The sequence below is a fragment of the Gopherus evgoodei genome, unplaced genomic scaffold (assembly GCF_007399415.2).
Source record: "Gopherus evgoodei ecotype Sinaloan lineage unplaced genomic scaffold, rGopEvg1_v1.p scaffold_34_arrow_ctg1, whole genome shotgun sequence".
Classification (NCBI taxonomy): domain Eukaryota; kingdom Metazoa; phylum Chordata; order Testudines; family Testudinidae; genus Gopherus; species Gopherus evgoodei.
This window is the reverse complement of record NW_022060016.1, coordinates 4,791,659-4,806,652: the sequence shown is the minus strand read 5'-3', so window position 1 is coordinate 4,806,652 and position 14,994 is coordinate 4,791,659. Positions and strand designations below refer to the sequence as shown.

The 14,994-nt window shown below is 63.7% G+C and overlaps 1 protein-coding gene across 4 annotated transcripts; it reads right to left on the bottom strand.

Moving 5' to 3' along the window:
* Nucleotides 1-32: 32 nt before the first annotated feature.
* On the bottom strand, nt 33-10,939 carry KLC3 (kinesin light chain 3). 4 transcript variants are annotated; one of them, XM_030544627.1, is made up of 13 exons: nt 9,739-9,816; nt 8,221-8,500; nt 7,217-7,444; nt 6,873-6,951; nt 3,999-4,224; nt 3,579-3,666; nt 2,336-2,437; nt 2,079-2,252; nt 1,598-1,697; nt 1,433-1,476; nt 1,176-1,303; nt 571-643; nt 33-469 (listed from the first exon to the last, which is right to left on the bottom strand). In XM_030544627.1, exons 2-13 carry the CDS (start codon nt 8,485-8,487, stop codon nt 416-418), a joined length of 1,563 nt encoding a protein of 520 aa, XP_030400487.1. In that variant the 5' UTR covers nt 8,488-8,500; nt 9,739-9,816; the 3' UTR covers nt 33-415. The 4 variants fall into 4 exon arrangements, with proteins under 4 accessions (XP_030400487.1, XP_030400485.1, XP_030400484.1 ...); XM_030544625.1 differs by lacking the exon at nt 9,739-9,816 and adding an exon at nt 10,877-10,939 and having other exon boundaries at nt 33-643; XM_030544624.1 differs by having other exon boundaries at nt 33-643.
* Nucleotides 10,940-14,994: the final 4,055 nt, after the last annotated feature.

Below are 14,994 nucleotides of genomic sequence, written 5' to 3'. Positions count from 1 at the left end.
GTTGAGGCCTGACACAGACCCAGAGCCAGCAGTCGCTAAACACCTTTATTCACGTTGTGCTTGTTCTGCTCTCACCTGCCATGTCCTATAAATAGAATAAATAGCGAGCCTGGCCCCTGCAATCGGGGGGGAGTTAAGGCAGCTGGAGCAGGGCCAGGCCGAGCCCCTGGGCAACCTGAGAAGGAGCAGCTTGTGCTATGGAGCCAGAGCAGCCCAGTAGGGGGCAGGCACCGGCTTGGTCTCTCCTAGCTGAGGGGGGCACATTCACTGCAGCCAGTGTGGGGGCTGGCTGGGGTGCAGCCAGCAGTGCCCCTTGCTCTGTGCACTCTGCTCCCTGGAGGCTTAATGGGCAGGCTGCAGGGGGGCCGGTAGCAAGCAGAGCTGAGACTCCAGCTGGCCTGGTCATGCCAGTGCCTCAGCCTGCACTGGAGAGGGAGCTGCTGCTGGCGCTCAGGTTCCTGCTGGGCACCTGTGGAGAGGGAATAAAGGGGAGCAGGGAGTTATGGGGTCCTGGGCCAGGAACCCTGCTGCTGGCCTGGCAGCTGCTGGGGCCCTGGGCCCAGTTCTCACCGCGGGGGAAGCCGCTGGCACCGGTGGCCTCTCACCCACATGCAGGACGTTCAGGGAGCTGGCGCGTTTCATCCTGCAGGGGAGAGCGTGAGGTGAGCAGCTGGCATCGCTGCATGCGGGTAGTCAGCCTGCCCTCCACCCTGGGACAGGCCAACCCAGCACAAGGGCTAGAGCCTTCGCAGCGGGGCACTGGCGGTGCCAGGTGTTAAAGCAGTGGAGCTGGCTGCTGAGGGTAACCCCAGGCAGAACAGACCCAGGGTTTGACAGGTGCCCCCCACCCTCCCAGGAAAGCATTTGCACTCTGCCAACCCAGGGTCACCCCGTGGACTGGATTAGACACTAGATCATAGCTGGGAAGGGGGAGTGGTCACCCCCTCAGGCATGGGGGTCCTGTGGGGCTCTGCTCTTGGCCCCTCCCTGGGTGGCACACAAGTGCAGTAACAAGCGACGGGTCGGGGCAGCTCTACAGAGCCATGGGCTGGCAGGGGCAGCTGCCTTGGGCCAAGGAGCACTTCAGTGGCCAAAGACAGCGGTGCCAGTGGGCACCAGTGACCCTGGCAAGGACATCCGAGCCTGTTAGAGCGCTGGGTGCAGGAGCCCCTTACCCAGGGTTGGGGTCAATGGTCTGGACGCTCTCGCCTTTCAGCCGGGAGACGAGCTTCTCGCTGCCACGCCGGATGGACTCCCGCAGTTTGCAGAAGGAGCTGCTCCGGCGCACACTGCCCATGGCATCCTGGGGGAGACAGGGGCGAGCTGGGGTGTGCAAAGCTCCCAGCAGGGAGGAGCTGCAGCCCCCCAGGCCGGTTATAGTGCCCCTCCTTTGCTGACTGGGCCTGGCCCCTGCACAGGCCCTGGTGCTTACCTGGCTCAGGGGGTCTGCACTGCTCTGGCCTGCTGCGGGGTCACCTGGACGAGAGAGGAGATTAAGAGAACCCACACCGAGACCCTGCCCCCCTCCCCCGGCAATAAACCTGCCCCCGAACCCCATTCCGGTGCATAGCTCAGCCCCGTTGCTGGGTGGCCTCACCGTGGTGGGCAGCTGCCCGCTCCTGGTCATGTGAGGTGAGGATCTCCTTGTACAGCTCCTCGGCCTGCTGGTACTTGCCCTGCTTCAGGTAGGAGGAGGCCTGGCGGGAAGAGGAGCCCTCATTCACCCAGCGCCGCTGCAGGTGGCGCTGCCAGCGTGCCGCCGCCCCCCACCCCCGGGGCCGGATTTCCCCCCTCAAAGGCCAGACCAGGGAGCAGGGGCAGTTTAGTCCTTCCTGTGCAGCACCACCCACGCATGCTACAATTGCAGAAACCCTGCAGCCAGCCACCAAGGAGCCCCCCAGACCCTCCCCCTCCCCCCAGGGGCAGCAATGGGCCTTCTTCCCCCAGTACTCCAACCCCTCACCCACCCCAGACCCTCCCCTTCCCCCAGGGGCAGTCATGGGCCCTTCCTCTCCCAGACCCTCCCCCCGGGGCAGTCATGGGCCCTTCCTCCCCCACCTGTAGATCCCCCCCCTCACCAGGTTGTTCTTGGTCTTGGCCACGTTGGGGTCGTGGGGGCCCAGCTGGCTCTGGTAGATGCGCAGCGCCCGCTCGTAGTACCGCTCCACTTCCTCAAACTTGCCCTGGTTCTGGCACAGCAGCGCCAGATTGTTGAGCTGCTTGGCCACGTCGGGGTGCGTGGGGCCCAGGACCTGCCCGGGAGGGGAGGGAGAGCGTCAGGGATGGGGCCAGGCCAAGGGGCTGTGGTTGGCTGCACCCGCCAGGGCGGCCTTACCTTCTCGCGGATCTCCAGCGCCCGCTTGCACAGCGGCTCCGCTTCCTTGTACTTGCCCCGCTTGCCATACAGCACGGCCAGGTTGTTCAGGGTGGCGGCCACCTGCCAGGGGAGGGGGCAGCATTAGGGCCCAGATGCACCAGCACGGACACGCGTCTCCTTCCCGCAGGGAGCACCCCAACCACAGACATGCCACAGACACCCTTCCACTCCTGGGAGGGGGCGCTGTGGGCAGGGGGCAGGAGCTGGCTGATGGGGGAAGCTCCAGGCAGCTCCAGCCCCACCTCTCCCAGCAGGGGGCGCTGGGGGGGGGGGCAAGGCACTGGCTGTGTGAGGAGCTTCCGGCTACTCCAGCCCCACCTCTCCCAGCAGGGGGCGCTGGGGGGGGCAGGGCACTGGCTGTGTGAGGAGCTTCCGGCTACTCCAGCCCCACCTCTCCCAGCAGGGGGCGCGGGGGGGGGGGCAAGGCACTGGCTGTGTGAGGAGCTTCCAGCTACTCCAGCCCCACCTCTCCCAGCAGGGGCGCTAGGGGGTGGGGCAAGGCACTGGCTGTGTGAGGAGCTTCCAGCTACTCCAGCCCCACCTCTCCCAGCAGGGGGCGCTGGGGGGGGGCAGGGCACTGGCTGATGGGAGGAGCTTCCAGCTACTCTAGCCCCACCTCTCCCAGCAGGGGGCGCTGGGGGGGGGGCAAGGCACTGGCTGATGGGAGGAGCTCCCAGCTACTCCAGCCCCACCTCTCCCAGCAGGGGGCGCTAGGGGGTGGGGCAGGGCACTGGCTGTGGGAGGAGCTTCCGGCTACTCCAGCCCCACCTCTCCCAGCAGGGGGTGCTGGAGGGGGCAAGGCGCTGGCTGTGTGGGGAGCTCCTGGCTACTCCGGCAGGGGGCGCTGTGGGGAGGGGGGCAAGGGTGCTATTGGGGGAAGCTCCAGAGGACTCTAGCTCCACCTCTCCCAGCAGGGGGCGCTAGGCGGGCGGAGCTCCTGGCTATTCTAGCCCCCCCCAGCAGTGGCGTTGTGGGGAGCGGAGCAGGCTGACGAGGGGCTCTCCTGCTGCACTCTGTGGGCAGTGGCTGGCGATGGACCCATCTCTCCAGAGAAGGATTCAGGGCCCGTGCCTGGAAACCGTGCTGGACCCAAGAGTCACTGGGATGGGGAGGCCCCTCCCCTTTTCCAGCTGCATTTGGGGGACCCACTGTCCCAGGATATCTGATCCAGGGAGACCCCCCCCGCCCCCTTGGCACTCACCGCTGGGTGCTCCACGCCCAGAGCCTGCTCCCGGATGTCCAGGGCATCGTTCAGCAGGTCCGTGGCCTCCTTGTACTTGTTTTGGTCCCTGCAGCAGGGCAGAAAGCAGCGGTGTCACCCAGGAGCTTGCCCCACCCTCACTTCACCTGGATCCCCGGTCCCTGCCCAGATACCAGCCAGGCCTGGGACCCCTCCCCGCCCAGGCCACGTGCCGCTAGCCACACGGGACAAGCCCCAAGGCCTCTGCCAGCCTCTCTCTGCACATGGCGTTGCCAGTGTCCTTCAGTGCTGGAGGCAGCTCTGCCACATGCCTGGCTGGGGGTGTCTCTGAGCCCCGGGGGGCTGCACCGTGCATCAGCCAGGAGCCCATGGGGGAGGAGATGCGAGGGCTGGCCCTGCCCCACTGGCTGCGGCCCTCACCTGTACACTAGCGCCAGGATGTTGAGCATGGTGGCCACGTCAGGGTGGCTGTGCCCAGAGCTCTTCTCCAGGTCCTCCAGCGCCTGCTTGCAGAGTGGCACGGCCACCTCGTAGCGCCCCTGTGAGGCGTATTGGATCACCAGGTTGTGCAGCGTTCGCAGCCGCGCCGGGATCTCGTAGCCACCCTGCTGTGCTGCTGCCATGGCTGTGCTGGTCGGCTGGCTCCCTGCGGAGAGCAGCAGTGAAGGGAGGCGCCCGCGAGCCCCAGGCCCCGGCAGCCGTCCTGCGCCCAGTTCAGGGACGACCCACCAGGACAGAGCCAGGGTCAGCGCCCCCCAACCCCCAGGGCCTAGCACAGCTGGGGGAGTCGGGGCAAAGACCCCCCGGCAGGGTGCCCCTCACCCAGCTCCCCAACTGATGGGGCTAAGTCGGCAGAAGCCTCCACGCCTCAGGGCTCCCTCCTCTCCCCACAGGGCCACCCCCCCAGATCCACCTCTCCCCACTATCCCGACACTCCTCTCACCCCAGGCCCCCTTCCCCTCCTACACCCCCGCACCGACCCAACTTCTCCCACCCTCACTGACCCTCCTCTCCCTTCTCCTCTCCCCTCGGGTCCCCTTCCCCTCCCACACACCTATCCCCACACTCCTCTTGCCCCCGGGCCGCCTCCTCCCTCCAGCCCTCCTCTCATCCCTGGCTCACTGCCCCAGGGTCCTGGACTCAGCAGCTGGAGCTGGCTGAAACAACGAGGAGTCTTGTGGCACCTTGGAGACTAACAAATGTATTTGGGCACAAGCTTTTCTGTATTTTTCTCTCCATGCATCCGACGAAGTGGTTTTAGCCCACGAAAGCTTATGCTGAGGTACATTTATTAGTCTCTAAGTTGCCACAAGGACTCCTCGCTGTTTTTGGTGATATAGACTAACACGGCTCCCACTCTGAAACCAGGAGCTGGGTGGATGCTCCAGTCTCGGGCTAGGCTGGGCTCCGGGGGCAGGGGCTCTGTAAAACCCCACAGGGGGAGGCAGTAAAAGTGTTAACCCCCTTGGTGCCAGGAAGCAGCTGTCTCTAGGGGTGTGGGCAGGCGAGGGGTGCCACGGGGAACATGCAGAGGAGCCCATCTGGAGCCCATCCGCCCCTGCCTAGGAGTCCGGCTGGCTGGGAGCCCCCAGAGTTTGAGGCAGACGTGGGGCTGTTCGGTGACAGGTGGCAGGGACAGCTGCGGGTCATCACTGCACAGATGGGTTGGCTCAGATCATAGGGGGCTGTAAGAAAACCGTCCGGAAGGTGGCCTGGGGGTGGGAGTCACCCCACTGCAAACGCTGGGGGGCTGCTAAGAGCCGGCGGGTGGCTGGGGACGGCCTGGGAATGGCTGGGTAGAGGGGACTCTCCAGGGCTGCTGGAGCAGGCATCCGTTGGCTGTGCAGAGAAGCTGGGCCTGCCCAGGCTGGGATGGGGTGGGAGGGTGCACAGGAGGCGGGGCAAGGCGGAGCAGGGGGACAGCATGGGCAGAGTGGGCCAGAGCACAGGAGTGCAGGATGGGCTGAGGCGGGTGCACAGGAGGGTGGGCAGCGCAGGGCAGGAAGACAGGTGTGGCGGGTACACAGATGGGCAGGCAGCGTGGGGCAGCAGGACAGGTGGGGCAGGTGCACAGGAGGGTGCGCAGACAAGTTGATGGCTAGGCCATGCAGGTGCGCAGTGCAGGCAGGAGGACAGGTGTGGGTACACACCTGTCCTGCCCTGCACTGCGCACCTGCGGGGCAGGAGGACAGGTGTGGTGGGTGCATAGGACGGCGAGCAGGCAGGCAGGTGGATGGCTAGGCCAGGCAGGTGCACAGTATGGGGCAGGAGGACAGGTGGGGCGGGCGCATAGGACAGCGGGCAGACAGGAGGGTAGCACAGGGCAGGAGGACAGGTGGGGCAGGTGCACAGGAGGGCAGCATGGGGCAGGAGGACATGCAGGGCGGGTGCACAGGAGGGCAGGTAGACAGGTGAGCAGGCAGTACAGGGCAGGAGGACATGCAGGGTGGGCAGACAGGTGGGCGGGCTGTATGGGGCAGGAGGACAGGCAGGGCGGATGCACAGGAGGGCAGCATGGGGCAGGAGGACATGCAGGGCGGGTGCACAGGAGGGCAGGTAGACAGGTGGGCAGGCAGTACGAGGCAGGAGGACATGCAGGGTGGGCAGACAGGTGGGCGGGCAGTATGGGGCAGGAGGACAGGCAGGGCGGGTGCACAGGAGGGTGGACGGGCAGGCAGACAGGCAGCACAGGACAGCAGGACAGGTGGGGCGGGTGCACAGGAGGGTGAGCAGACAGGAGGGCAGGCAGACAGGCAGCGCAGGGCAGAAGGACAGGTGGGGCGGGTGCACAGGAGGGCAGCATGGGGCAGAAGGACATGCAGGGCGGATGCACAGGAGGGGGGCCAGACAGGAGGGCAGGCAGGGCGGGTGCACAGGAGGGCAGCATGGAGCAGAAGGACATGCAGGGCGGGTGCACACGAGGGGGGGCAGACAGGAGGGCAGGCAGGGCTGGTGCACAGGAGGGCAGCATGGGGCAGCAGGACAGGCAGGGTGGGTGCACAGGAGAGTGGGCAGACAGGCAGTGCAGGATAGGCAGGTTCAAACCTTCTCTCAGCACTTTGTTACCACTGTTACCATTAAACCTCGCTGGTGGGAGCAGGCACCGGGTCGCTGCCCTCGCGCTGGCAGAACCGCGGGGCTGAGCTCATTGGACCCAGTGGGTCAGCGCCCGGGCGGACAGCAGGGATCCTGGGGTGCACTCACAGAGCTGAGGGGCAGGGAGCCAGGCCCGAACCAACAGCCTACAGCCCACACCCCACAGCCCCCCTGCCTGGGGCTCCCCCCGGCACATACCCTGCCGCTGCTCATCCTCGTCGCTGGCAAACAGGGAGGCCAGGCTATCCTTCCGCCTCTGGGCGTCGTCCTTTTCCGGCTGAGGGTACAGGGGGAAGGCAGCTGGGGCTGAGCACTCCCACCTCACAGCCCAGCACCCCCCATGCCTGGGCTCCCCAAATTACACCCACATGCCCCTGAGATCTCAGCCCCCCACTGCCGCTTGGCCAGGCCCAGGCTCCTCCCTTCCCGAGGCTTCAGCCAGCAAAGGTGGGAACTTAGATACTGTGCAGCCAGGGAGGGGGTCTGGGCCCACCTGCTCCTCTCCCTCCCCCCCCCCACAACCAGGGGAGTCTGGGCCGCACCTGCTCCTCCTTGGTGTCATACTGCTTCAGCTGGTTCATGAACTCCAGGTGTTTCTTCTCCTCCTCCAGCTGTGCCACCATCTCCTCACTCTGCTGCAGCCGCAGCTGGGTCCCCGCCAGCTCCTCCCGCAGCCACAGGTTCTCCTGGCAAAGCCTCTTCACCTGCGCCCGCAGCTTCTGCTTCTCAGCCTCCAGCGCCCCGATGTGGGACGACAGCGCGATCATCATCTGGGCAGGGCACGGCACGGCACAGCTCAGCAGCGAACCCCCCTGCCTGCCGTGCTGGCCACCGCACAGCGCAGCCCCACCCCCCAGGAGAGGCTGGGATGGCCAGGAGCTCCCCACAGCCACCCTCCTGCCCCACAGCCCAGAGCGCCCACTGCTGGGAGAGACTGGGATGGCTGGGAGCTCCCGACACAGCCAGCGCCTCTGCCCTGCCTCCCACAGCACCCCCTGCTGGAAGAGGTCTATATAGCCACCGCCCTGCTCCACCCCCCCCCAGCGCCCCCTGCTGGGAGAAGCCCATATAGCCACCGCCCTGCTCCACCCCCCCCCAGCGCCCCCTGCTGGGAGAAGCCCATATAGCCACCGCCCTGCTCCACCCCCACCCCCACCCCCCACAGCGCCCCCTGCTGGGAGAGGCCCATATAGCCACCGCCCTGCTCCACCCCCACAGCGCCCCCTGCTGGGAGAGGTCTATATAGCCACCACCCTGCTCCAGCCCTGCTCCAGCCCCCCCCCAGCGCCCCCTGCTGGGAGAAGCCCATATAGCCACCGCCCTGCTCCACCCCCCCACAGCACCCCCTGCTGGGAGAAGCTGGGACTGGAGTAGCTGGGAGCTCCCACCACAGCTAGCACCCACTACCCTGCCCCCTCCAGCACCCTCTGCTGGGAAAGGTGGGGCTGAAGCAGCCCCCCAGAGTCAGCGCTCCTGTTGCCAGATGCCCTTCCCTTGTTCGCAGCCCCTCTGCCGCACTGGGGCGCTGGCACAGCACAGCCGGTACCTTTGCCTCGCCAAGCCCCAGCTCAATCCCCTCCAGGGACTTGCGGACGAGGTCGTACTTCTCCTCCAGCAGCTGCAGGGCCTGGCTCCCCAGGGGCTCCTCCTGCCCGTGGCCCTGGATCAGGGCCTCCTGCAGCCGCTGTGAGATGCCCCTGTTTTCGCTCCGCAGAGCCTCCAGCCCCTTCACCACCTGCCGCGTGCCAGCAATGATGTCATCTGCCGTCATCCTCCCTGGCTGGTTCTCGCCGACCTCCACCATCAGGGACATGGCACAGCTGAGCCTGCAGGGAGAGGGCACCCTGAGCGCTGGCATCCTCTGCCCCCAGCCCAGTTGGCTCCTGAGCCCATCTCTCACACACCCCTCAGCCCTGGAGCTGGCAGCCCCGCTGCGGGTGGGCGACCTGCCCAAAGGGGGGCACCCATGGCTGGGACAGGGAGTGAGCCCTTGTCCTTCCAAGAGTGGACCTGGGGCTGACCTGGCTGTGCAGGGACAGGCACCTCCAGGGTGACCCATGTCTCCAAGAAGGCTACCCGGGGGGGTTGACACAGTGGCACTGGGGGCAGCACGGAAGGCCAGACAGGGGAGCACGAGGGAGGAGTCCAAGCTACAGAGGAGCAGACCCGTTCCTGACTCTCAGCCTTGGCTTGTGGCCATAGGGACCACGACTCGCCACCACCGATGCCCAAAGGCTTGGGGTGACGTGGGGCGAACCCAAACAGGGGCGGGGCCCAGAGCTGTAAAGGGGTGGAAGGGCCCCAACTTGCTCACAGCTTGGGGAGGGAGGGGTGCACCTTAGGTGCCGCATTGCTCCCCGCCCCAAGAACTGGTCCCGCCAGCCTGCACTAACCGGCCTGGCCTGCAGCACAGCGGGCGCGGCACAGTCACCAAGCAACATGCACAGGCAGGGCACACGGGTGAGCAGCAACACCCCACAAGCACAAACACAAGAGGCACCCCACACGCCAGCCACTGTGCACACAAGCACGGCACACGCATGCCCAGCCACAGCCTGGCACGTGCCCGTGTCACACACACCCCCGGTTCAGCCCTGGCACAGGTGAGTGCCAAGGTGACACGCACTGCGTCCCCCTGCTGGGTGTTGTACACACACGTATAGAAGTACAAGAAGCACCACATGCCCCAGCCACAGGGCACGCCCGCACACACAGACTCCGTGCACACACAGGGTGCTTGCACAGATGCACGGGGGCCGTGCACGCACACACACGGGCCGTGCACAGACACACCCACAGGGGAGGTTCCTGCGCACACTCACGCACCAGTCCCAGCAGGGCACAGACACGCGTTGGCTGCATGCCCGCCCCGCACGGCTGCACGCTGGAAGCACGGACACGCGTGGCGCACACGGCCCCCTCCCCTCCTGCGCTCGGGCAGCCGCGGGGGCTCCGACCTGCGCGGCCGGTTCCCGGGGCTGCCTCCGCACCGCGTCCCGCCCCGGCCGGCCACGACCTGTCTGGCGCCCAGCGCCGCAGAGCCCCCAGCCCCGCCGGGACCCACCTGGCAGCCGGGCCGGAGCATCCGCCGCCTGCGCCGCGCCCGGAGCCGCTGCCCTCCCCCGGCTCCTCGCTCACCTGCTGCTGCCATGGGCGGCACCCACAATGCATCGGGCTCCACCCCCCTCCCTGGGCCATCTTGGGCGGGGCGGCCCCCCCCATCACGGCAGAGGGGAGCGGGGCACCGGGTGGGTTGCAGCGCGTGTCCCGCTTTCCCGGGGCCGGGCCTGACCCCAGCGGCGTCCCCAGCCCAGAGCCCTTTGCACTCCCTGCGGTGATCTGGGGTCTGCCAGGAGCTGCTGTAAGTTAGAGCAGCCCCAGGGTGGCGCTGCCTTCTGCACCTCGCAGGCTCTGGGGGCAGAGAATAGCCACAGGGCAGTGCGCTCCAGCCACACCCCTTATCCGCCCCCCACGGGCCCTGTGGGGCAGGGAATAGCCACGGGGCAGTGTGCTCCAGCCACACCCCTTATCCGCCCCCCACGGGCCCTGTGGGGCAGGGAATAGCCACAGGGCAGTGCGCTCTGGCCACTCCCCCGATCAGCCCCCTAGGGCCCTGGGGCAGAGAATAGCCACAGCATAGTGTGCTCCGGCCATGCCCCCGATCTGCCCCCCGTGGGCCCTGTGGGGCAGGGAATAGCTACAGTGCGGTGTGCTCCAGCCATGCCCCTGATCTGCCCCCCACAGGCCCTGGGGCAGAGAATAGCACAAGGCAGTGTGCTCCGGCTACACCCTCTATCCGCCCCCTGTGGGGCAGGGAATAGCCACGGGGCAGTGTGCTCCAGTCACACCCCTTATCCGCCCCCCACGGGCCCTGTGGGGCAGGGAATAGCCACAGCGCAGTGCGCTCCAGCCACATGCCCGATCTTCCCCCCATGGGCCCTGGGAGGCAGTGTATAGCCACAGCGCAGTGTGCTCCGGCCACACCCCCAATCCACCTCCCCCATAGGCCCTGGGGCAGAGAATAGCTGCAGTGCAGTCCGGCCACACGACCATCTGCCCCTTGTGGTCGGGCCTGGGAGCAGGGCCCATGTGCCAGCTCCACCCTGGCTGACGGGTCTCTGTCTTCTGCTCCATTTAAGGCCGCTTTACACTTGCAGAGGGACCTAGAGGGGCTCGAGTGTAACAGACCTGGACCCACATACCCTAATCACTCTCTGGCCAATCACCTCCTGGTGAGGCAGCTCACTCTGCACGTTCAGACTGTGCCCATCACTGGGGCCTCCGGCCACGGGACCTGCTGTTCCAGGACTCCCCTGAAGAGCAGAGGCTGCTTGGTGGCCTGACTGAGAAGGGGACCTGCCTCGTTCGCTCAGAGTCAGTGCCACTGCCTGATGTCACGTGTCCCCTGTCCCAGGGCACAGGCAAACCCAGGAGAATCCACTGGCCTCCCTGGTCTGGGAGGAGGAGACGGGAGCGAAGCCTCGGCCAGCGCCAGCCAGCAGCACGCCCTCGCTCGAGGGGCAGGAGTGCTGGCTGCACCTGGGAAGATGACGTCAGGCAAATCTGCTGCCCTTGGACATGCGTGGAAACCGGGGGCAGATCCCTGGCCAGCTCAGAGCAGCAGGATCCTGAGCTGAACGCGCCTGGCCCCAAGCAGCCGTGAGACTTCGGGCAAACTCACGTGCTGAAGATACCTCAAGCCAAACAGACTGCAGGCCGGGGATCATGATAGGAGCAGGATCCAAGGAAACCCCTCTGGGGCCGCAAGTGGGAGGATCCAGACCAGCTGCTGCTACCTCGACAGCCTGCCCTCACCTCTGCTGGGGCTGCATTCCACTATGCTAGCGTCATGCAGCTGGAGGAGTCATAGATACCGAAAGCAGAAGGGCCCATAGACAAGGACTAGGTTTCTGGGTCCTGTTGTTGTTGCTGCTTGTAGCCGGGCACCACCCAGGAGTCCCAGAAAAGATCAGGGCCCCATTGTGCTGGGTGCTGCACACGCCCCAGCTGAGATCAGGGCCCCATTGTGCTGGGTACAACCCAGACCCTGGCTGAGATCAGGGCCCCATTGTGTCAGGCGCTGCCCAGACCCAGGCCAAGATCAGGGCCCCATTGTGCCAGGCACTGCCCAGACCCAGGCCAAGATCAGGGCCCCATTGTGCCAGGCACTGCCCAGACCCAGGCCAAGATCAGGGCCCCATTGTGCCAGGCGCTGCCCAGACCCAGGCCAAGATCAGGGCCCTCATTGTAGCAGGCACTGCCCAGACCCAGGCCGAGATCAGGGCCCCATTGTGTCAGGCGCTGCACAGACCCCAGTCAAGATCAGGGCCCCATTGTGCCCTGTGCTGCACATGCCCTGGCTGAGATCAGGGCCCCATTGTGCCCGGCACTGCCCAGACCCAGTCGAGATCAGGGCTCCATTGTGCCCGACACTGCACAGACCCCAGTCAAAATCAGGGCCCCATTATGTCAGGTGCTGCCCAGACCCTAGCTGAGATCAGGGCCCCATTGTGCCAGGTGCTGCCCAGACCCTGGCCGAGATCAGGGCCCCATTGTGCCAGGCGCCACCCAGACCCAGGTTGAGATCAGGGCCCCATTGTGCCAGGCGCTGCCCAGACCCAGGCCAAGATCAGGTCCCCATTGTGCCAGGTGCCGCCCAGACCCTGGCCGAGATCAGGGCCCTCATTGTAGCAGGCACTGCCCAGACCCAGGCCGAGATCAGGGCCCCATTGTGCCAGGCGCCACACAGACCCTGGCCGAGATCAGGGCCTGTCATAAACAGATAGCTAAGGGTTAATGTCTCTTTCACCTGAAGCACCTGACCAGAGGACCAATCAGGAAACAGGATTTTTTTTTTCAACTCTGGGTGGAGGGAAGTTTGTGGCTGAGTCTTTGTCTGTCTGCCTGCTTTTCTCTCAGCTATGAGGAGTGATTTCTATTTCCTGCTCTCTAATCTTCTGTTTTCAAGTTGTGAGTACAGAGATCATGTATTTACATATCTATAGTTGCTGGAGTGCTTTGATTTGTATTCTTTTTGAATAAGGCTGTTTATTCAATATTCTTTTAAGCAATTGACCCTGTATTTGTCACCTTAATACAGAGAGACCATTTGTATGTATTTTTCTTTTTTTTTATATAAAGCTTTCTTTTTGAGACCTGTTGGAGTTTTTTCTTTACTGGAAAACTTCAGGGAAATTGAGTCTGTACTCACCAAGGAATTGGTGGGAGGAAGAAGTCAGAGGGAGATCTGTGTGTGTTAGATTTACTAGTCTGATTTTGCATTCCCTCTGGGTGAAGAGGAAAGTGCTTTTGTTTCCAGGATTGGAATTACAGAGGGTGGACTCCCTCTGTTTAGATTCACAGAGCTTGTGTCGGTGCATCTCTCCAGGAACACCTGGAGGGGGGAAGGGGAAAAGGATTATTTCCCTTTGTTGTGAGACTCAAGGGATTTGGGTCTTGGGGTCCCCAGGGAAGGTTTTTCAGGGGGACCAGAGTGCCCCAAAACACTCTAATTTTTTGGGTGGTGGCAGCAGTACCAACTCCAAGCTGGTAACTAAGCTTGGAGGTTTTCATGCTAACCCCATGAGATCAGGGCCCCATTGTGCCAGGCGCCACACAGACCCTGGCCAAGATCAGGGCCCCATTGTGCCAGGCACTGCCCAGACCCACGCTGAGATCAGGGCCCCCATTGTAGCAGGCACTGCCCAGACCCAGGCCGAGATCAGGTCCCCATTGTGCTAGGTGCCACACAGACCCTGGCCAAGATCAGGGCCCCATTGTGCCAGGCGCTGCCCAGACCCAGACTGAGAGCAGGGCCCCATTGTGCCAGGCGCTGCACATACCCTGGCTGAGATCAGGGCCCCATTGTGCCAGGTGCTGCACAGACCCCAGTCGAGATCAGGGCCCCATTGTGCCAGGCTCTGCACAGACCCCAGTCGAGATCAGGGCCCCATTGTGCCAGGCGCTGCACAGACCCTAGTCGAGACCAGGCCCCCATCTTGTGGGCGCCACAGGACACCTAGTGAGGACAGTCCTGCCCTGAATAGCTTCCAGTGTAGGGTGACAAGACAAAGGCAAGAACAAAGCCTGAGCTCAGGGTGGGGCCGTGGCTGCGCAGGGTCCCCCGGCAGGACAGGGACAGAGCTGGGATTACAGTGCAAGGTTCCCGGCTGGGTGACTAGTCCCCAGACCTGCTGCCTCTCTCCGCTTGCCCTGGGCAATGGGGGAGACCAAGCACTTGTGCCTCTTGGGTTGTCAGATGGAGAATGGGCTCAGAAGGATTTTTCCACACAACTAAAAAGCCAGTGTCTGCGGTTGGGTTTTTAACCCTTGCCCTTCCGGGTGCCCCCTGGCGCTGCATGGGAGCTCTCAGCCCACGAAGCGTTTCCTGTGAGCTGCTGCCTCAGGCCTGTGAGTTGAACACGCTGAGGCCTGGTCTGCCCTTGCGCCCTGGTTCTCACCTGTCTACGTTCAAATTCGTTTCCCACTGCCATAAGCGCCTGCCATGGTGCCAGAGTCACACCAGTGCCCCGAGCGGTGGTGAACCGTGGGCTGTCTACGGAGGTCAACACAGTGCGACTGTAGACACCACGCGACCTATATTGACCCTCACAGCCACTGTCCCCCAACGCCTGACACTGGCCACTCAAGGATTAAGTCATTGCGTGTGTTATCTTGATGTCAGTGGTAGGCCAACAGATGCATTTCTAGCTGTTCGGGTTATAGAAGACACATCAGCTCCATCTGTGACAATCCACATCTTAGGAGAGTTAAATGCTTGTAAATTAAACCCCAAACGTATGGCTGCTTGTGCATCTGATGAAGCTGAAAACTTCTCCGGAAGACATGGTGGAGGATAAGCTTTGCGCAGAGAAAAGTGTAACTCCAATCTCTCCTATACACACTGCAGAGGTCATCGATTCCAACTAGTACTAGTATGAGCTGCAGAATCTTCAAAAGACATTTAAAAAGCCCTAAATTTAATGTCCTCGTTATATTCTTTTTTTCAGCAAGAGTCCAAAAGGACTGAACGTCTTGGGAAAAAAAGAACATACGTTGGGACTGAAGTTCAGATGAATCCAACCTGGGAAATGCCACTGGCTTTCTCATGAGTGATCCTTGGCTGGTGTCTTAAAATTACGGCAACTGTTATTACTGGCTTTGGAAAGCATCTACCGAGGTGGGACGGTTCTAAGTAGTGAGGCTGGTGGGCTACTTTTGCTACTACATTCAGAGAAGACTATCGCCATTCTCTCTCTCTTGTAGATCTACTGTTAAAACCACTTGGGTCATTAAACAATGCCATCGAGGCATCTCCTCT